At 37.5% G+C, this 23,279-nt stretch overlaps 1 protein-coding gene across 18 annotated transcripts in view; it reads left to right on the top strand.

Moving 5' to 3' along the window:
• Positions 1–23,279, top strand: part of PARD3 (par-3 family cell polarity regulator) — a 629,984-nt gene that overhangs the window by 270,193 nt on the left and 336,512 nt on the right. For all 18 annotated transcript variants that reach the window (XM_082620041.1, XM_082620034.1, XM_082620050.1 and 15 more), the window contains exon 4: positions 6,818–6,996. In XM_082620041.1, coding sequence (XP_082476167.1) covers positions 6,818–6,996 — 179 coding nt within the window. The remainder of the gene's footprint in view (positions 1–6,817; positions 6,997–23,279) is intronic.

Genomic DNA, 23,279 nt, shown 5'->3' with positions numbered 1-23,279 from the left:
TGAGAAAGAATTCTAATGATGCTAGTTTCGTATGCCTCAGAAAAATTCTTGGTTTTATTTTGTAAACGTTCATATGACATTAGAACATTGCATGTATATTTTCCCCTTGACTCTCTTTTCTCTCTTTTCCTTCCTCATATGTGTCTAAGATTCAGTGGGACCAGTGAACGCATCCTCTTATCTATAGAAGTGGGTTTTAAACTCTATCTTTCCAAGGGATCACCCGTTATCTCTAGTGAAGTGTAAGCATATTGTGGCTTTGACACGTCTTAGTTCTTCCTGGACAGCAGTGCGGTCAGCTCCAAATGGCACAGATGAGGAGCCTATTGACAGGCACTCCAGGGACAGCTGGGTCACAGAGGAGCAGTGTGACCTTTGACCCAGCCCTACAGTCTCTGTCCAAGCCTCAGTGCACTTATCTGTAAATGTGATATTTCAATTTGTCTCTAAGGCGCCTTCCAACTATAGTATTCTTTATTTATTGCTTGTATATATATAATATATATATAATAACAGGGTGATAAAGTCATTTTATATCCTTCTCTCTGAGTCATTCATTGTTTTTTCAAGCTTATTTCCTGCCTTGCCTTCCCTAGATTTCTTCCAACGATTTTATCTCAGTAAGTGAAATACTGATAAATACCTTTATAAAAAGGGGCAACTTATATTGGAAGGTGGACTTTGCAATCGTGATGCCAGGTTTTTCTCCCCGTGGCATGTGTTAATAACTTGGTTCTCCTCACTGTGAGATGTGTCTTTAGGAAATGTGTAACTGCCCCAAATATGGGGGAGATGGTCTTCATTTTGCATGAAGAGTAATTATGCCATTTGCATCGTATGTTCTAATAGAACTTGTGTCACTGCATACATATTATTTTTAGAGTTGGTTAATAAATACCTTGATGACTGCTGCCTGTCTTATGGAAAAGGTTTCTTCATTGCCTTGAGTGGGTAAATAATTTAAAAATCACTTGAAGAATTAAAGAAGAGAAACATTGGGAAAGTTGATTACGTGTAGGGGTGCAATGTGTAACCGTTAAAAATGTATGTATCTGCCCTTTTAGTATTTGTTCTAATTCATTATTAGATGTTCCATTTTCCCACTTATTTAAAAGACACCTAATCTAGAGAAGTAAATCAGTATTTACAGTGCATTAGTGCCACAGAGAATTTGAGATCTTGTGTTGAGGGGTTATTGCTGTTTTATCCACTCTTCAAAGGAAGGCACACATCAAACAGCTGTCTGGGATCTGGTGACATCACACACACCCCCCCCCCACCGTGCTTCATCCAGTAGCTTAATTATTGAAGATCCTCATCTTTGAATTTTCTTGTTAATATTTCAGAGGCTATACTTTGAAAAAATATATATATTAAATAACTCAGAAGATTATGAGGAGAGAAAGTTTTATTATCATGTTTTGAAAGGCATTGACTTTCCTAAAATGGAGGATGAGGAATCGTAATAATAATGACCAAATTACCTGAAATGAGAAGCTCCCATTATTTCTAATTGCTCTGAAGAACACAAATCACATCAGATTATTAGTAATGCTGAAATAGGCCGTGAGCCCCAGAAATATGGAGCAAATTATAGGCAAAAAGGCCGTATTTGTATTTTATTTCTCTGAGGCCAAGACAAAATTGCATTCTTTCTGCAATATTATGCTTTATCAGTGAGAGGTGGGGAGCTTGTCAGATGAATCAGGCAGTTGTGTTTCGTGCTTCTTTTTGTTGATAAGACCAGACGTTTGGAAGCATCTCTTTCCTTAAAATCAAGTGCGGTTCATCCAAAGACCTCACACCAGTTGTGGCTCCTTCTGCACTGTTACCCCCAACACTGTGCATCTTCATCCTCCTTTGTTGCTTGTAATACTCTCACTTATTTAGAGGCAACTGGTAATTCCTGTTGATACTATTTTGAAATGCTTTTCTATTTTTTTCTAGTACATCTTCATACCTTGTTTTAAGTTCTGTTAGGCTGAGGTTTGTTGGATGAATACTAGTATAGAAGTGTATCCAGTGTGGAATCACACAGTTTTTTAGCATTAAAAGGATCTTCTGTCCCCATTAGTGCAGCCTCTGGTTTTATAGATGGGGAGACTGAGGTCCAGTGAGGTGAACCAACATGCCAGGATTATGCATTCAGGCCAGTGATTCTTAATGTGTGTGGTCTATGGGTCCTTCGCATCAATAAGACCATTTCAGGGAGACTGTGAGGCAAAACTCTTTTCGTGGTGTTCCAGAAACATTTTGTGTTGTTCGCTGGGTTGACAGTGGTGCCCAGACACTGATGGGTAAGAGGCAGGCTCCTTGGCACAAAGTGAGATGGTAACACCAAAGGTATTCTTCACCCAACACACCTGCAGTTTAAGGAAAAAAGCCATTTTATCTACTATTCTTGATGAAGCAGCAAAACGATGACTTTCAAAAAATCCTGACCCTTGAGTACACAAGTTAATATTTTGTATGACAGCATAGACGGTAGGCATAAAGTACTTGTACATATTGAAGATCAGTGGTTTATTGAGAAAAACTTCCATGTGATAGTTTGAGTTGTAAGCTAAGGTAACCGTTTTTAGTGGAACACTATTTTTGTTTGAAAGAAGGCTGGAAAAACTGTGCTTATTCAGACTTTGGTGTCTGGCAGGGTTTCTAGAAAATGGATGAAGTGAGCCTGTCACTACATGGCAAATGACTGACAATATTTGTTGCCAAAGATAACATTCAAGCTTTCTAGTAGAATTAGATTTTGGAAAAACTTATATCCCACTGTGAGCATGACAACTTCCCAGTACTTAATGATTTTTCTGATGGAATTGGTAATGATATTCACATATGTGATTTTCTGATACAAAGAAATATATCAACATTCAGAAGACTGGCAAAACCCAATTAATAATATATTCCAAATAACTAATGTTACAAAATTTGTCACGGGTAAAAGATCCATTCCAGGTGTAAGACAGACAAATGTAACAAAGAATGGGAAGTTTACATTCCATATTGTAGCTAACCTTTGAGAAACTAATTTCTCAAGTTTTGGTGTGGTATCAAAGAAGAAGATTTACAGTTATCTGAAAAGATTACTAACATTTGATTTCCTCTCCCAGCTAAACATTTGTGGAGCTTGTTTTCTCTTCGTATACTAGGTCATATTGCAGCAGGTTGAATGCAGAAGCAGCAGTGAGAACCCACTACATATGCTTTATTTTGTAAAATTGTTTTCATAAAACTCCGTTGTTTATGTTAACATGTAATAGGTTTATTGTTGTTAACTTAAAAATGAATAAATAAATATTAAAATTTTTTTTCATTTTCACTTCTAGTATGGTAAATATCCCTAGCTATAACCCACATAAACAAAAGCTCTCTGGGGTCCTCAGTAATTTTTAGAGTGTGTGAAAGGGTCCTGAGGTCAGAGTTGAGAAATACTGGTGTAGGCGGGTCTCGCTTGGGGCATGCTACATCATCTTATACGTCATGCTTCCTCTATTGAACCAGTAGAGGTTTTTTCTTTCCTTCTATTTTAGCATTTTTGAAATTGGGGCTCCAGTTGTTTCAGTCTGTATGTATAGCTGATGTAATAGTTCTTTAACTCTCCCAAATCTAATGATGCTATTAGTTAAAATCGGTGTTTGATTTCTAGGTGTAAGTAATTTTACTGTGAAAACAACAAAATTCTTCCCTTTTACAAAATTGAGACTAATGTTTATATCTGCAAGTAGCTAGAAGTGGAGTTTGTTTTCCAATGAATGGTTGAATAATAGAATTAATTTCATGATTTGGGTGGTGATGGGAGCACTGACCCAGGCACCTCAAGTTCTGGACAGGAAACTGTCCCTGCGCTCCTCCTGTCACCTCTCCGAACCTCCGCTTACTCATCTGTGAAGCAAGTTGCATGTTTCTCCATTGGGACTAAGATTAAAAACAAAAAAAGATTTAGATCCTTTCAAGTCACTGGTTTCTTAATGTTAATTTAGTCTCTCTCTCTGTGTGTGTGTGTGTGTATAAACTGGATGAAAATGACATATTTTTCACACAACCATAAAACCAAGAAGAAATTATAAACCAATAAAAATGTAGATTTTCACCATCAGTGTGAGACACTGTGTCTAAATCGTAGGCAGTATGGGCGTGGACACGTGGTATGTTACAGGGTCTTTATATTTGGACCCAGTTTTGCTGCCCGTGTGCACTCTGATACTCTGTTCTTGCAGCTCAACAATTGCAAGAAAACCTTAACTTCAAGATCATCATGATGTCACTTGGCGTTCCTTTGTTGAGAACACGTTGTTTACTTTTTAAAATGAGTCCTGTTCTTTTCTCATTCGCCTGGTAATCAGATCTAGGACACCTTCCTGAATTTGACTGTGGCCACCACTGTAACCATGGGGTCTGAAACTGCACGGGGGTACTCAGTTACAGGATGGTGCAAATGAAAGATCTAGACTGTCCTTATATTCATTTCTTTTATCGCTATCACTAAATGAAAACAAGAAGTGGAATGAATTGTGAGCAACTCGTAGGAAGGGCTGCCTAGTAGCACGTCTCCCGGGACATCCTTTACAGTGTGGTTGATGTAGATGCTACCTGGGGGCTGTGCCCCAGCATCTCCCCAGAAGGTGCAACCCAAGGGTCTGCAGTCCTGCTGTAACCCTCCTGGCCTCGAATCCTCTTTCTTTCCCTGCATCTAGAATTTTGAGAGTTACAGATACAAAGAGGTAGAGTGCTAATTATTTGTGTCTGTTTCAGACTAACAGATTAACACAGGGATCATGTCCCTTCAGAAGATGATGATCCTAATTATTCATCTAATCTGAATCATGTCTGCAATGTATTTCTCTTGGGGAAATTTTCAAAAACAAGTTGAGTAAGCTGTTTTATTGTGTCCAAGTGAATTTGGTGAAATTTATAGTCCCTGAATGTATTTGGGGGTTGAAATGGACTTTCATGCGGTTAGTTTATTATTGCGGGTACTGCTTTTAGTCATTACCTCTGTCCCATTTTTAAAGGCCTTTTGTGAACTAATAGTGCTTCTTTTAGACTTAACACACACACACACACACACACACACACACACACACACACAAACTTGAGGGATACAGAATTCCTTAACAACTAAGTAATCAGCGACCCTGTAATTGGAAAGCAACAGAGCTCATATCTAAGGAGCATTATTGTAATTTCCCAGAAGTATTTTATTCTTCCTCTTCCCCATTTTATTGCTTTTTCTGCTTACATTTTTGATTTTTGAATCTGGGAACAATTTTGTTAATTGGGAGGGAACTTTTTTATGGTAAGAGCATTAACACACATAGTTCCTTAGATGTATATTTTTGTGAACTTGTTTTGAGAGTGACTGTATAGTTCTTTGCTGTGTTTTATTTTTATTTTTTTGGTGCAAATTATAAGCAGCAAGAGCTGTCACAAGTTTTTACACACACTTTTTACACACTGAAAATTGAAAATTATTCTTCCCCATAATTTTCATGTATGTGTTTCTCTCAGCAAGTTAAGATAACCACCAACAATATTAAATGTTCAGTATATTTTTTCCTCTGGTAGTGTTATTCAGGCTCTTTCTTGGTTATCAAATCCTTTATTGGAAGCAAATGTTAAATGCAATATTATTATGATTCATATGCTTCTGTTTTCTCTGGTTGTTTGTAATTTGCTTTAACATACTGGATTGACAATGGTTTAAATATAACCTTCAATGTATGTAAATAGTCTAATAGTCTGTTAGTTTCATATCCTCAAGGTTCTCCGTAGCCACACCACTGAGCAAATGCATCAATATTCCAAAAATGTTTCTCGTGGTAAATGAGGAGTTTACTCCTTCACCGCTAAAGCTGCTTTGTGAGAGGCTTTTTATAAATATTTAACTTGTATCCTAGTTTTTGAAAAGATTACTCTAAGCGTAATTTCATCTAAAATTTTTGTCTTATGTTTATTATGCTTTTCACTCTGTTGATGTGTGGGGCTTTTGGTTCTGATTCTCAGTGCTACAGACTCATGGGCCTTTATTCTTCTCTCTGGTTTTGTAGTTCTGTTCCTTTTCTGTAACAGTGATCACATCTTCTAGGATGTTCTCAGTGCTACCATTACAAATGTTAGCCTGGGTTTGTTGCTGATTTTGTTAGGGTCATTGCAAACACACTCCTCTTTCATTTGAACACAGTTGCTAAAACACCATCTTTTGTGTAATTGTGTATGTGAGTATATGGCAGACACTACCTGCGTATTGGTGTACTACTTTTAAGATTTCCGTTTTCTTAAGGATAAGAAACATGTCTGTGCTCTGTACTTTCTGATAACACTTTGTTGAACAAAGGAAATATTTTATTTAGCAGATTTCTTTAATAGCCGAGCCGAACCAATATCAGGATGATAAGAACAGCAGTGGTGATGACTGTCACTCTACTGAGTGCACACCGTGTGTCAGACACTGTCTTAGGCACTTCAGCTCATTCAGTCCTCCCGGTACCCTTAAGAGAGAAGTACTGTTTTATTGCTGTTGTGTAGGAAGGGCCACAGGCAGAGGACAGGGAGGCCGCTTGCCCAGAGCCACACAGGTGACCAGGGTGAAGTGCAGATGCCAGCCCAGCCTTCTCACTCCAGATATCCTGTAGGTACCGTATTTCTTTCGCACTGAAGTGTGTAAAGGGACTAAGGGAATTTCTATTTAGGAGGCTGGTCCACTGTCCCCTGAAAGTGTTATTCTGTTCTTTAATCTTTTGATGTAACTACCTTCATCCTAACATGTAGTTTTCAGACGTTAGGTTATCTGTAATAACGCTGTTTTGTGTCGTAGATATGCCTCTTCACGTCCGACGAAGCAGTGACCCAGCCTTAGTTGGCCTCTCCACGTCTGTCAGTGATAATAACTTCTCCTCTGAAGAACCTTCACGGAAAAACCCCACACGCTGGTCGACAACCGCTGGCTTCCTCAAACAAAACACCGCCGGCAGCCCTGCAGCTTGTGACAGGAAGGTAACTGCTTCTAGTTTGTGTCTGTCAGTGATGGGAGTCCGCCGTGGACCAGGCCTTTGCTTCCATGGCGTCCCTGCTGCGTCCTCTGTGACCTTCACACCAGAGTTCAGATAACTTCTTATTTTGTATTGCCCTTGAATTTTCTGATTAAATCCTTGCTATATATTGTGTATCTATTTATGTATCCATTTTTGGAATGGATAATATGTTCCTGTGATGAAAAATGAAACCTTTTAACATGAAGTATGTACACCTAAGGGCCCTCTCCTATCTCCTAGTCTGCTGGTCACCCCATGTCTCTTCCTGGGCAACCCCATCATGAGCTTTTTGCATGTCCTTACAGGGATCTTTGGCGCATGTATAAACACATATTCATGCTGGCCCCTGAGGTACATTAAAGAACTCACAGCATGTGAACCGTTAAGGATGAAAGTGGACGCCATCCATGGTCATGTACTGTCTCTACTCAATTGAAACGAACTGGAAGTGTACTGTCTAGTCTTAATAATATTCTCTTCTTTGACCAAATTTAATTTGTCCATGACCTGATTTATTTAGTCTAAATAAATAAGCTTTATTGTAGTCTATTTAGTCTACCTTTTTTCCAATTTGTGTTAATGCTCCTTGTCATATATTCCTACAGAAGCCGTACCATCCCGTTCTGTTATACCTCTAACCTTTTACCCAATGAGCTTTAAGCTGTGCTTGTCATTTTCACTGCTGAATCTATAAAATAGATTCTCAGCAAACGTCTGTTGAATGAATTAATAAACATTTTTCAGTGCAGCCAGTAATTGAGCACCATACATATCGAGAAGTGTGGAAATATATTAATCACATATTAATAGTCGAAATCAATGTAGTTTGATATTTGCTTGATTTATCCTTTGTATCTATGTCAAAATACCTGTTTTAAATATTTCTTTTATCTTGGTTTCACATTTCAACAAACTCTTCTTCGTACCAGAAAGAAAAAAAAAAAGGGAATATGTAAGTTTAAACTGAGAAGAATCTACCAAGAAAATACAATGTACTATAGTCTGATTTTTTGGATGAGGGGTTTAACTCTTCTGTTATATTTTATTAGATGTGTGATGAGTTTCTTCTCATTGAGATTAGCCTGAAATTTTAGAATGCTTTATCATGCAGTAGACTATTCAAAGAATCTGGTTTCTGAATAGGCCTCGTGACCTTTAATTTGTGCTCGGAATAGACCTGATTTCCATGGATATCCACAAATATATAACAAGTCAAGTTGGTCGTTTAAAAAAATTTATTACTTTAAAAAAAGGTTTTCACTTAGTTGAAGGATGGGGGTCAGAAGTCACTGCGGTAATCGAAGTTTTCTTTTTAACTCATTCAACATCTTGGCTGTATGAGTCAGCTTCAGTTACAGCATACAGAACCACAGGAGCTATTTTCAGCATAAAAGGACTTAACGTTGAGAATTTGTTTTTCAGAAAATTACTGGAAGGGCTAGAAGAGCAGGCCATAGGCTGGGCCCCCAGGGCTTTCTGGACAATGCAGTACCGCGTGTCTAGCTGGCCCGGGGAGGGGCAGAGGTGCAGGACCTGGCGTCCTGCTGCCTGCGTTGGCCCAGTAGACGTTAGCACTGTCTCCACCTGTGCTCACCTTGCCGCCTGTCACCTGTGGAGCTGGGCCTGAACCCAGGAACATCCTAGAAAACGCCGTCATCTCCACGGCTTGCCACTAATAACAGCCCAAGAAAATCCCCTATTTCACAATTATCATTAAAATCTCAGGCTGTTGAATCCAAATGGGCAGAATGCAGTTTGCTCCAGATCCTTATGTCTAGGGCTGTCCGGGAAACGGACTTTAGCCTTCCAGGCTCTGCAGCCCAGGGGAGCTGCCTGGAGAGGATGGAGATGCTTATGGCCAGTTAACCATGTCCACCTCACTGCCATTCTCTTTTATTTTGTTTTATTTTTTGGCCGTGCCACGTGGCATGTGGGATCTTAGTTCCTCAACCAGAGATTGAACCTGCGTCCCCTGCAGTGGAAGCATGGAGTCGTAACCACTGGATAGCCAGGGAAGTCCCTCGTTCGTTCTCTTTTAAAGAACATGTGTCTCTCATTTGTAAAAAATTGGGCAACTAGTAGAATAGAACAAAATTACATTATCCATAATTCCAAACTCATCAACAACCAGTACTAAGACATAAGTGAACACACACACACACACAAAGTCGGAGTCATTCTTTGTCTACATATTTGCATCCTGATTATTTCTACATTTTTTTCATCTCATAGGGATTTCCCCTGGTGTGAATTTTATTAGAAAATATTTTTAATGAACACAGAGTATTCCAGGGTAGAGTATACTTTATCATTCTCTTATTGTTGGACATTTATGCTATGTAAGACAAACTTGAATATAATTTTGTTTTAAAAATGGTTACTTTATCCAACAAGCTTTTTCCCTATTGGGAGTGGTATTTAATGTAGCCAGATGCCTACACTTTCCCATGGCAGAGGCCTTGATTCACACACATATCTCTAGATGAAATCGTATTCACATACGACACACATAAAAGGTAATGTGTAATGAATTTGTCTTTTGAATTATCTTTGGTTTTACTTTTCGAATACCTATTTACTAAGTTTCCTAGTCTAGATTTTTAAGCTGTTTGTATTTTAGTCTGAGCTGTTTTTTTTTTTTTTAACAGGTATATGTCTGATAAATGCTGTCTTATTTTCAGTTATAAAATGACTTCCAATGTCTTCAGTATTAAGAAAGGATGCTTGGAGGAAAGCATACTTGCTTATCAGTATTAAATTTATTTATTTCTGTTGCGTCCATGAGAGTTTACCTATGCTGGGCAATTTCAAGATGTTATAAATTCTTATCAGCATGTAGAGGTTTAGGTTTTCTGTATAAAAACACGGAAATCAACTAGTTAAGGGTTCACAGTCCTGTGATTCATTGATCTCTAATGGTTAAAATAGGTTGGTGTTCTTGTATAATTCATCTGCATACGTAAGTAGCTTCTATTCTTCCAAGTTAAATAAGCAAAACAGTTTTAGTGTCATGTCACCAATCAGTTAAAATCTCTATTTCTGAATCACGCAGTTCCTTTCTCCTGTGTGAGAACACAGCCACGTTGAACTCTCCCTTGTGGTTCAAAACCACAGATGAGAGGTGGAGTCTTCCCAGTTAAAACAGTGATACTGTTTCATCCCACTGTCGAGTTTAGAGGGCAAAGTTCACAGATTTTGATGCTGCTAAGTCAGGTGAGGGCTTGAAGAGACCAAGGGTTTCACGGGCTTCTGGATTTCTTAAATTCTGTCATAGTTTTATCTGGCAGTGAGGGATAGAGGGGAAGAGAATCTTGGCTTTCTTTCAAAGTTCTATGGAACATTGGCTTATTCCTGTTACTGGCTTATTCCTGTTACCCAGCTCTTTGTGGCTGACTGCCCTTTTCACCTCTTAGAGACCATTTTGCTCACAATTTGTGTGGAAAGTATCTTGCTAGAAGATGTATTTTCATTTGAGATTTTGTGTGTGCCTATTAGTACTTCATCTTGGGAAAGAGTATTTCAGTCAGTGTGAATTCTCAAGTCGTTCTGCCAACTCTTTAGCCATCCTTACTAGGTCCGTGTCCCTGTGAATGAAGAGGCCACCAAGGATGTGGACAGGGTTTGATTCATTCCACTGTAATGAGGCACTTATCAGAATCAGTCTGCCATGAGGTTTTAGGAATCAGGTCTCTGTTCTGTTTGTTGGGCAGTGGTTGTAAGCTGTTGTTCCTTCCCGTAAATAAGAAGAGGTGTTGTTTTTCTAAGTTATATTGCCCCCCAATTAACATAGGTAGAATTAGCATAAAATCATATTTTGACTAGTTTCCAAGGGAGATTCTTACCTGATCAGGGAAGGGGAGGAAAGTGGTAAGAGAACATATTGCCTTGGCATCCTTAGGTTAAAAAAATTTTTTTTTCCTATTTCTTAAAGAGATGTTTAAGAACATCTCTGGATGTTTCTGACCCTCTGGGTTTATTATTTCTGTTTGATTTAGTTGCTTGTCACATTTGATATCTTTCCAATACCCCTGATGCATGCAGACTCTTGGAAGAGGTGCTGTCTTGATTATGCCTTTGTCACCTCTCTTTCCATTACATTCAAAGCAATGTGAGATCTTCCTTCTAACTTCAGAAAATGATTTTTACAAATCTTTCTTGTGGTATATTTTGAGTCCCCAAACAGTTTTTTTTCCCCCTCTATAATAGTATTTCTTGCTCTTTGCATTTTCTAAAGAAATGAAACGTATAACGAAGCAGATAAGTAATTTGGGGTCTTGATGATGAGGAGTGTTGACATTTGGTGTATGAATTTGAGGACTTCTGTGGAGCATAGTATAGCTCTACACAGATGGTGGCTGTCCTTGGTACCAATGGGGAGTCATCCAATCAGTACAGTTTAATTTCCTGCCTTTTTCCCTAATCTGTGTTATACTGAGAGCATTTTCCTTTGTCTTGTAAATATCGATACTTTGCCAAGGTTCTATTATGTAATGATTTTTTGGAGTTGTTTATTAACTTTATTTGGTGATTTTTCTTGTTGCCTAACATATTTATACTTTAGCCTTTTTTTTTTTTGCACTTATAAGTAACCTTTAGAAGTACCCTTCAGAGAATATCCTTATATACCAATTTATGTTGACACCTCTGATTATTTTCTTAGAGTAGATTCCTTAAGTAGACTTATTTGACCAAGGAAGCAAACATTTTTAAAGCTATTGATAATTGCTTCCCATAAATTCATGAATAATAAAGTGAAAAGTACTTATGTTGTATAAAGAGCTCTGTGAAAAGTCCTAGATGGGGTGGGCTGGGGGATGAGGGGTAGGATGCTGAGCACCAAGAAGCAACTGGTACTGTTTCTGAGTTCCAGAACTTACTGTCTTACTGAATAGTTTAGTAGTTCCATTTGGCTGTGTATCAAAATTACCTGTGGACTTTTAAAAGATGAAACACACTTATACCAATAGATTCATTTACCCATTTCAGGACGTTTGTGTGTTTTTCTTTAAAGCTTCTCTGTTGATTCCGGGGCACAGTCTTTTTTAAAGAACTTGGGTCCAGCGGGAAGTGGAAGGTATCTTTGTCTGTCAAGAGATGGCAAATAGGAATATAATCGTTATTTTGATATGTCTTCATTTTGGGCTAATTTTTCTATCTTAGAATAGAATCTGGAGCATTTAGCATATTGGTTTTGTGACACGTCACTTCTTTTCACACTTAGCTCAAATTTTTAAATGAAAAGCTATTAATTTTTTTTTTATTTTTATTTTTTAAGTATTACAACACCCCATTAAGATATTAGATCCTATCTTATCAATACAAGACTAGAACAGGAAATATTTTTCTAGATAGAAGCTATGATAAAAGCACTGTTTCTGTTTACTGTTACTTGGTGCATCCCACCTCCCCTCCAATCTTAGTTCAAGTGCATTTGAATATGTTAAGGTCAGGACACTGAATTCCCAGCATTAGGGTCACCAGTCAGGCACAAGAAACCTTCAGAAAATGTCTGCTCCCTGTTTTACCGAGAGCGAGAAAACTTTTGCAGTTGATACACAGACAGTACAATAGCAATGACATTTGAATCCTGTTCCACGTGTCTCTTTAAAATAGCTGCTTACTGGCTCATTCATTCATTCGTTTGTTCATTCATTGTAAAATGATATTCTATATATATAACTGAATTACTTTGCTGTACACCTGAAACTAACACAACACTGTAAATCAACTATGCCTCAATTAAAAAAAAAAAAGAAATGGATATTTGCTCTCTTTAGAATTTAAAAAAAATGAGAACTTTTCTTTTTATGCAGGACCTTTGTAAAAGCTTATAATCTTGATGAAGTAAATTATGTACAGACATTAAAAAATAAGTAAATAAAGTGATATTCTAAATTTACCTATTTTTTGCTTTCTCATCCTCTTCTCAAACCTTTGGCTTCTTGGTCTGCTTCTTCTCATCTTTTCCTTCTAATGTAGAAGGTGAGTCATATTGGTAAATTCTTTTAATTTTTGAATTAGTCCATTTGACCAGCTGGCTATTAAAAAAAAAGTTGTCTATCTTTTGGTTATTTATGGGCCAACCATAGCTGCCAGCTAGTTACAATAACCATCTAAAACCTCAAAGGATGGGCTAAGAAGTTTTTTAAAACTACGTTTCCTTTGGGAGAGCCCTATAGCTGTGTTTAATTTTCTGGGGTATTTGCTTCAAGGGAAATCCAGCTGAGACCCAGGTCTTAGGCTATCCTGCTACAACATTTGTACTTCCTGTAAAAGGCCTCTAAAACTATAAATTTCACCCTTTTGTTTTGCATATTAAAAGATCTTAATTTGAATTCACTGCATTTTTGTTCAGTAAGTGATGGTTCTACTGATTTTTAAAATAGGCTAACCTCAAGGGCCAAGCTGCCCTAGCCTGAGCTGTTAATAACTGAGACTCATCTATTTCTGTGCCACATTTAGGAATATAATCCCCCTTCACATACTTTAAATATTATAATTTGTGTTCCAAGTTATGAAATCCTAAGGTGCTATTGAGAAAATGTTTAAGCCTGGGTGTGATATTTTTAGAGTTCACAAACTATTCCAGGAATATAAATCCAAAGCAATGTCAGAATCCTTGTTGAGCACCCTCAAAGTTACATATCATACAGAGGGAAATGAAGATGTTACACCTGTTTTTCTTGATTTGGGAGAGGAGACCAGGAACTGGCACTGATTATATTATATTGAACAAAAATTCACGTATTCTTTAGACACTTAAAAATATTTTGGCCTCATTTCATCTTTCTAAGTTGGTGTCTATTTTTAATTTTTAATACTTTAGCTTATAAACGTACCTACTTCGGGTCATGAAGTCATGTCCTGTTATTAAAGAGAAGAGCCTAGTGAGGTGCTGGGACTGAGGTACCTGGTGTTTGCTTTCCAGCTGCTGGGGCAGCTCTGTTTTAATTTTCATGTGTTCTAGGTGCCGTCATGTGCTGGGCTGCCTTTGGGGCAGTGTTTTTTACAGGGTGGGGATAAAAATGGTTTCCACGTGTCCCATCTCCAAACTGTACGGTTTCTGAGGTTTTGGTATTTTCGTGTAATGATAGCCAAGTTGATCTGAGTACTTGCTTCTTGCTGGCTGTGTTATGTGTTGTATCTCATTTAATCACCTTCTGAAGTGTAAGTAACGCGGCCATTCCCAGTTTACTGATGAGGAGGTAGAGCCTGAGAGAGTTTAAATAATTCACCTAAGAATTAAACCAACTGCTGAAAGATAAAGTTGTGTTATGAATCTCAATTGTCCTGTTTCATATTCTGTGCTCTTAAGCATGCTACCCACTTTCCAACATACTTACATTTACAGACTTTATATATTGCCCAGTGTTCATTTCGTTGAATATTTTAAACTGTAAAATATTTCATAACAACCTTCTCATTTCTATCACCTCTAAAACTTTCTGTTAAGCAATTAAAATAGGAATATAAGAATAACCAGCGTTTGTTATTAAAACCAAAATAATTTTTAAAACCTCACCAAGTCATATTATATCTTCACATCTTAGTCTTGAGTGAAAATATGCTAGCGTCATTAATATCACTACTAATAATCTGATTTTGTTAACTGATCTCCATTTCTTTCCCCCTTTTTGGGGGAACTTTTGTCTTTGTTTTTTCCAATCCTTGTGATTGATATTTTTATCATTGTTATTGTGAAATTATATACTCAGCCCTCTTCCTGATATTTTCTGTGTGCTGTTCAAAACAGCTTAACAACAACAAAGTAAATAATGATATAATTGGATTTTAATCGAAAGACCAGAATAAATATCCACGAGACTATGGTGATACTAATAAGTGATTGAATAAAGAATAAAATGGGGGAAAGGTCCAAATTTCCTCGCAGGAGAATTCCAAATAATATATGTTCTACTTCCCCCTCCAGAAGGTGGAGCTTAATTCCCCTCCTCTTGAGGATTGGCTGCCCTTAGTAATTTGTTTCCAAAGAATAGAGGATGGAATGAGAAAAACATTAACTCTATAGTGGGGAACTGTGGTGAACTGACCTGAGCCCAGTGGTCAAGATTAGTTATCGCTAGTGATAATTCATGGTGATGGCATGAGCCCCTGATGTAGTCTAATGAGATGGGACCTCAGTGGAATTTTCCCCAAAACTCTTGACTCCGGTTTAATCACGAGGAACCTTCAGACAAACCAAAATTAAGGGACGTTCTACACAATACCTGACCACCATTCTTAAAGAAGGTCATGGTCGCAAAATACCAGGGAAGACTGAGAAACAGTCTCAGATCAGAGGAGTCTGCGGAGACACGCTAACTAAATGCAGTACGGGGTCCTTCCGTGAAACAGGGATGTTAGTGGAAAAAACTGATGACTTGCAGATAAGTCTGTAGTTCGGTTAACAGTGTCGTACTGATGTTAAGGTCTTCATTTTGACAGATAAACCAAAGTTATGGAAGATGTCAGCATTGGAGGAAGTTGGGTAAACAGTATGCAGGAGCTCTGTGTACCATCTTTTCTGTAAATCTAACCTTTTTCCAAAACAAGAAGGTACAATGTAGGTTGTACCACCCACATTTTGTGCCGAGAACCGAATGGCAGTTAATGCACCAGTAATGAGAATTATGGAACGAGGGTTCAGCCACTGGGCTCCATGAGCCTCCTGACACACCTCTTTGTTCCCTGAAATATGTTTTTTGCTTTGAAAATGAGTTCTGTTAAAAGTTCTTCAACTGATTTTGTTAAATATTGGTTTAAGGTTGGCCCCCTTTCCTGCTACAAGCCTGAGTTTGAGAAATGCGTCAGTTTTAGACACGCTGCATCTTCAGGACTGGGAGCTCCCACTTTGTCTTCACTTTTTATTCTGACAACCTCCTGCATCAGCTGTTTCTTTTTTACTTTATTCAGATTGTTACGATTTTTTTTAAGGTGTGTGTGTGGGGTCAACAGCAATCACTCAGAAATTTCCCAGAATCACATTTTCTAAAATTATAATTTTCAGTTATAATTTGAGGACCAAAGTAGTTTCCTTGAAAATTAATATTCTTCTCAGAGAACATGCTTTTTCTGCTGATGGGGTTTGGAGAGAAGGACTTAATTCTTTAGAAGTCTGAGCCATTAATTTCTTTATTCTAAATGCTTCTCTTGTGGAGGTGGAGCCTCAGAGATAACTTCTTTTGGTTTTGGGGTTATAACCCAATTATATCATTATTTACTTTGCTGTTGTTAAGCTGTTTTGAGCAATGCACGTAAAATATCAAGAAGAGGGCTGAATATATTATTTCTCAATAATAGAAACAACAATAATATCAATTACAAGGATTAGAGAATACAAAGACAAAAGTTTCCCCCAAAAAAGGGAAGGAAATGGAGATCAATTAACAAAGTCCGATTTTTAGTAGTGATATTAATGAAGCTAGCATATTTTTACTCAAGCCTAAGATGTTAAGATATAATATAGACTTGGTGAAGTTTTAAAAATGATGCCAGTTTTAATAATTAATAAACTTTATTACTTACTGCTGATTAGTGCTGACTATTCTTAGATTCCTATTTTAATTGCTTAACGGAAAGTTTTAGAGGAGATAAAAATGATCTTCTACATTTTTCAAAAATGTATCTGTGGAAATGGTTTACCTGAGGAGGCCATTTCACAATCAAGGGGAAAACTTTACAGAAACTAAATTGTAGATGGTACCTGAGAACTTTTCACAGGAATGACTCAATTGTTCTGCTGATCCACCCAGTCCATTGAAGTTACGATTATAAACGGAAAAATGTAAGGAGCTGCTAATATTTACCTTGCCACATTAATTATATATGGTGCCAATTGTAGTGATTTCTTTGGATATATATTGCTTTAAGATTAAGGTAAAAATGTTTTCAGATTTTAGCAATTTCTTTGAATATATATATATATATATATAGCTTTAAAATTAAGGTAAAATATTTAGATAGGTAAGCATAAAAGATTCATCTTACACATTTGGATGAGACGTAAGAGGGCAGGTCTTTTGGAATCAGGCGACTACGTGTTTTACTCTCTCTCCCTCACCTCCTCACATCTGTTCCCACCCTCTTGTGCAGTTCGCTCCTGATGTCAAATGCGATCGTTATTTACGATTTTAGTTTTGAGATAGGAACATTTGGAGTTACCTGTCTTTGAAAGAAAATGAAATGTAGATGGGTATCTTGTACCTTCAAAATAAGAAGCGTGTAGCACTTTCTAAAATGTTGGAAAATTGTTTTAGATTCCAGTTTGTTTTGCGGAGTTGAGCAAGCGCTGCTCACATTCTTGGTTGTCGTTGTGGAAAATGAGCGGCATCTGACTCGCAGCCTTGGTAGCCTGTGTTTTTCTCCTACACTTGCCCTTGGTGGAAGGAGTAAGGTCAGAAGTGGTGCTCCCGACCTTGCTGACCGTGGGGTGCAGGTGGCTGTAGAACAACTAAGTGATCATGGTGGTTTTTGCGAAATTCTGTGAAAGAAATAAAATGGGAGCTGCTAGGTTTTTTTTGTTTGTTTTGTTTTGTTTTTTTGCGGTACGCGGACCTCTCACTGCCGTGGCCTCTTCCGTTGCGGAGCACAGGCTCCAGACGCGCAGGCTCAGCGGCCATGGCTCACGGGCCCAGCCGCTCCGCGGCACGTGGGATCTTCCTGGACTGGGGCACGAACCCGTGTCCCCTGCATCAGCAGGCGGACTCTCAACCACTGCGCCACCAGGGAAGCCCCGGAGCTGCTGTTTTTGCTGCTTCTCTTTTAGCTCTTTTCCTTAGTTCCTCAGAATACAGATGGAGATACCGTCTATGTAACTTGAAAAAAGATGACACTTCCTCCCCATCTACCTTCTCCTCACCCCATATGCATGTTTTCGTAAGATAAAGGAGGTAAATCCCAGTTACATCAGACAAGAGATCATTGTATTTAAAACAATTTTATAAATTTATTTATTTATTTATTTATTTATTTATTTTTTATGGTACGCGGGCCTCTCACTGTTGTGGCCTCTCCCGTTGCGGAGCACAGGCTCTGGGCGCGCAGGCTCAGCGGCCATGGCTCATGGGCCCAGCCGCTCCGCGGCATGTGGGATCTTCCCGGACCGGGGCACGAACCCGTGTCCCCTGCATCGGCAGGAGGGTTCTTAACCACTGCACCACCAGAGAAGTCCCTAAAAACAATTTTAAAACAAACATTTTACGCTTGATTATTCCTAAGACTATGTAGTATTTATCAATGAACCAACCGTCTCTAACATAAATAGAAGTTGTGATTCAAGATTGTGTAACGGCTTTGCCCTACTTGACAAGCAAGAACTTGGGAGATACTTTCCCATGGGAGGGGGTCATTATTTATGAGTGGCTGGATATCAGAAGTTATACCCAGTTACACCCAGGTAAACTGTGCTTCCTGCTTAGATGGAGAATGAGAACTTGTAAATGTCCTCACTCAGAAATTGGGCATTGAAGTGGGGAGGTATAACTGTGGGATCTGGTTAGTCATCCTAATCTCCATAGAGCATTTGTCATAACTTCTCTGAGTCCCTGTTTCTTTTTTCAGACAGTGAGAGGTTCAGCTGGATGTTCTCTAGCTTTTTCCTTCCAGCTTTTAAAATTCTGTATCTAAAGTTTTTCATGGCATTCTGAACTGTTGAGGTGGGTTAGGAACAACTGGGGTAATTGGTTCCAATAAGGAGCCTGAATGAGGCTCAGTTTTGCTGATCTTTTTCTTCTTGGATTTCCTGGTCTGCTCCACAAGCAGGTCTGGTAGCTTCAGAGACCTTTGTGCTCTGATGGTCACCTCTGGAAACACCATGGCATTCATAAGTTGGTGTACCTCCATGTGAGATTTGACCAACCCCTTTTATGCCAGATCCTTTATGTTATAGCCTGATGCGTATCTGTTCCAGGGGTTATTTTTCTTACCTGATATCAAGACTGTTAACAAGGTCAGCTGTAAGTTGTGAGATAAACCTATAATGTCAAGCTTCTGGTTTTGTGAACATGTCAACCTGAAGCATTTGCTGTGCAACAGGAAACTTATTTTCAAAATTAATTTTAGTTCTCAAATGTGTTCTTCCATATTGGAGAGTTCCAACATGATTTTTTTTTTTTGGTGTATTTAACATTTTTGAGTGTCCCACTGATCTAAATGTAATTTTATGATCTAGAAGCTATTGAGCATGTATTTATGATACATGCTGGAATAGACATGAGTTATAGTTCAGAATTTTTAAGGCCAGAATGAGTTTTGAGAACTGTGTATGGTACCTTTAACATTTCAAAGGAAAAAGAAAACGATTAAAATTTGATGTGCATCCTAGGAGATTTTACTTCATACATTAATAAAAAAAATTTGCTTGGCTAAATTAATATTTTTCAACTTTTTAAACTAATTTCTGTTCAAAACATAAACTCGGTTTAAAAAGAACATTAAAATAGTTAAAAATAAAATATTTATTACTTATGAAATTTGAGCTAAAGAGGTGCTGTGGTAAATGTTTTGGCATTCAAAATCTTTGGACTTTGACCCTTTTGTTTTTTAATTTTAAACAACTTACAATGTCAGTGTAATCAGTGTCTCTTGTTGCAAATTCTACCACATTTTAATAGACTATATATCGTTTATAGATATTTATAGATAAATAAATGATAGATATATAGTCTACTATTAGACAGAATTTTGTTTTGACAAAAAATCTTTGAATGTTTGAATCCTCTTTGTCCTGTCATAGTTCTGCTCAGAAGTAGGAACAAATTTTATTTTATTTTATTTTTTATACAGCAGGTTCTTATTAATTATCTGTTTTATACACATTAGGGTATACATGTCAATCCCAGTCTCCCAGTTCATCCCACCACCACCCCCCTGCCACTTTCTCCCCTTGGTGTCCGTATGTTTGTAGGAACAAATTTTAAACACACATTATTTTCTTTATCTCCTCCACCCCTCTCATTAATAATGATTAAGAATGTGGAAGAAGGCAATTATCAAAAACGAAAGTAAGATGTATACATACAGGTACCAGTACTTACGCTCATTTAGGGACAGGAATTGCTGCTAATATGGAAGCGATTGTTTGATCTCTGATCAACAACGTTCGGCATTGCATGCAAGATATTGGTCACCATGTATTTTGAATAATGCTTTTTAGTTCATTACACTTGAAAATAGCCATGTGCCTAAGACAAGTGATGATAATTACTGTGTTTGGAATAAAATCCTGTGTTTCCTTACTTTGAGAAATGCCTTAATAGGTACGCAATTGGTTTAAACTGATAGGGACTGCCAAACTTTCTGACTTCATTTACAAGTTGGCTATTGAACCTGTGTTTTTGTGTGTGTGTGTGTGTGTGTGTGTGTGTGTGTGAGAATTTATTTATTTAACTTCCCCCTCCCCCCAATTCTTATTTATATCTAGAGGGTGGTTTGAAGGTCAGAAAAGTACATTGACAACAATCTTGTTTACAGACCATTTTATGGTTGTTATCTTTAAGCTTTAGCCTTGGCATTGCTTCCAAGGTCGTACTCTGGTATAGCTGTCAGGAGGCACAAAAGACAAACTCTGGCCTGGGAGCAGGAATGGGGCTGCCACACTGAATTGACAATATGACTTCTGAAGATTTTAGCAAGCTTCCTTCAATTAAAAAAAAAAATTGTCCTAAGCCATAATTACTCATTTCACTTCGGCCTCATAATTTCAGGTTAGACATGCTGAAAATGGTTTCCTTTGTTTTTTGTCTGTCTTTTCTTGTGGAAATGATAAAGCGGAAGATTGAGTTCTCTTTGACCACAATTGCAGAGTTGAAAAATATTGTAAATTTAAAACCTTAAAACTACATAGGAATATTCGAAACCATAGGATGCATAGAGGGAACAAAAATGAAACCTATATGCATTGGGTGTTTGGTGTTTCAAAATATGGCACAATTCCTAGTGATTTTTTAAAAGATGTTTGGAATTTTTACATTGAGATAAAGTGGAAATATAGTTGGGTTTCCTCTGCTAACACAAAAATATCCATTACTTCTGTGATGTTTATGAAATATTCCTGTATTTCTGCAGTAGGGATGTAGGTTTGCCAGGAAATCTGACCATCAGCTAAATAGCTGTTTCTGAGAGATAAAGCCTTGGAGCTGCAGCTTAGTATGCCAGGAATAAGCCTCTATCCCAAGACATTGGGTGGGTTCTGTGTTATTTCTTTTTATTGGCTCAGGCAGGGGGCAGAAAGGACAGTCACTTTCCCTACCCTGGAAGAGATTTACTCCATAACCAAGCTGTTGCTACTCGGGAGCAGCAAATTAATATGCATTTCTCAGCCTGGGTGGCTTTTTGACACCTGATGATATGGCAGTACATTTAGATGATAAGGAAAATGCCTGCTCACACCAGGAACATCTGTTTTTTTTTCTGGCAAGAGGGAAAGTTTTCTACCCAGTGCAAAAGCTTGAGTGGATGTTTGGGCCAGTCTCTTAAGTGGAGGATTAAAATTATAATTTTTAAAAAAGGAGAGTAATTCATTATGGTATTTTTCTTATATAATCTTTTAGATGTAAAGTAGTGGCTTTAATGATTTTTTATTGTTAGCAAATTCAGTAATTTTTAGGGTTTTCTATATTGGTCCTACTGCTAGATTTTTATAAGTCTAAAGAAAAAGATTTCTTTCTTTCTTAAGTTTGCTCATATACAGAATGGAGACATTAATTTGATCATAGAATAAAATAGATTTAAAATCCCATTCTCCAATTTCTTATAAATTCAACACTAACTTATGAAAATATCAATGATGAAAAAATTTGTTGGTTTATTTTTTTCTTCAGGTTATGAAATAGTTTTGCAAATACATTTAACAAACATTTTGACTTTTTCGTAGTTGACTATAGTTTGGTCCATGAAAAATGTAGTCTTGCATAGACATAGTTAAAAGTACCATAATTTTAAAATCATTTACACTGGAAAAAGTATTTTCAAATTGAAAATAGAATGCATTGTATCCATTTCAGTTGAAAACAGTGACTATCCATGCATATATTGTAGAAAATACAATGTAAGTAGAAAATACATTGTATGTTATTAGGTTTATGGATGTGCTCACATCACAGATACTAATCACAGCTTTATAGGACTATACTCTGTGTGTGCACTTGATCCAAACTTCAGACAGGATTTTGAGGACGAACATTGATGAAATCCTAGTAGCACCTGCATGGTGCTGTCGACAAAAATAACAGATATGTTGCATAATGATTAGTAATATATTTTAGAAATTCTTCACTTACCTGGTGATGACTAAGGTGACTGTAACTGGACTTTTCATACATCATAAATCAATTAATATATGCATTTATTATTGACTTTACCGTATCAGCATTGAATTAGAATTTTTTTTTGTTATGGGGGTATGTTTTATTTTTCTTACCAGTTAAATACGCAACGTTGATTCTATGAATATAAAATTGTAGAATTTTTCAGATGGAGTTCAAAAGGACAGATCTTTTGACTTTTTTTTTTAGCCCTATCTGCCTTAATATGATTACTTTGTGGTGGCCTGCTGCATGAATTACATGTCATAATTGACATAGAGAAATGCCACACTACTTCTTAGATGCAATTGGAAATAATCAGATTTTTCCGCAGACACTGTATACTGTAGGTGCGACATTAGATTGAAATAGGCATCTAACAGTGGTATACATCTTTCACTATAAATTTAAAAGTACAGTCATTGTATTTCAGTGAAAGTGCGTTTCCACTGAAGTTTGTCGTGATACCTGATTAAAGCATTTCCTTATTGATTTGATTTTTAAAACAACGGATAGAAATGTTCCTTTAAAATTCTGGGATTTTGAAACCTTGTGAAAGTAGGAAACATAGTAAGTATTCCAGAAAAAGCCATCCACGTAGGTGCAGGCCACTGAGCTAAGTGCTAGAGTTTAAAGGTGACTGACTGGTGATCTTCTGCCTAGGTGTCACTGTGATCATGGAAATATCCATCTTAAAAATTAACTAAATTATAAGTTAGAACTATAATTAGGAGAAAAATCGGAATTTAGTAGTTCAGAAAGCATGACATTATCAGTTTTGTTGAGAGTCAGGAAATGCTTCTTAGAGAAGGCAGCTTGGGAACTGGGCCTTGAAGAGCGGTGAGTATTTTCACAGAAGAAATGGTGCTGGGAGTCTGGGCTCAGGAAAATCCTGACGGAGGTGAGGAGGCCTGTGACACCACGGGTCCCCAGGTCTGCCTCA

The sequence above is a fragment of the Mesoplodon mirus genome (assembly GCF_964341445.2).
Source record: "Mesoplodon mirus genome assembly, chromosome: 4".
NCBI classification, from domain to species: domain Eukaryota; kingdom Metazoa; phylum Chordata; class Mammalia; order Artiodactyla; family Ziphiidae; genus Mesoplodon; species Mesoplodon mirus.
Note: the sequence above shows the minus strand (reverse complement) of the source record. Positions and strands in the feature narration are given on the sequence as shown.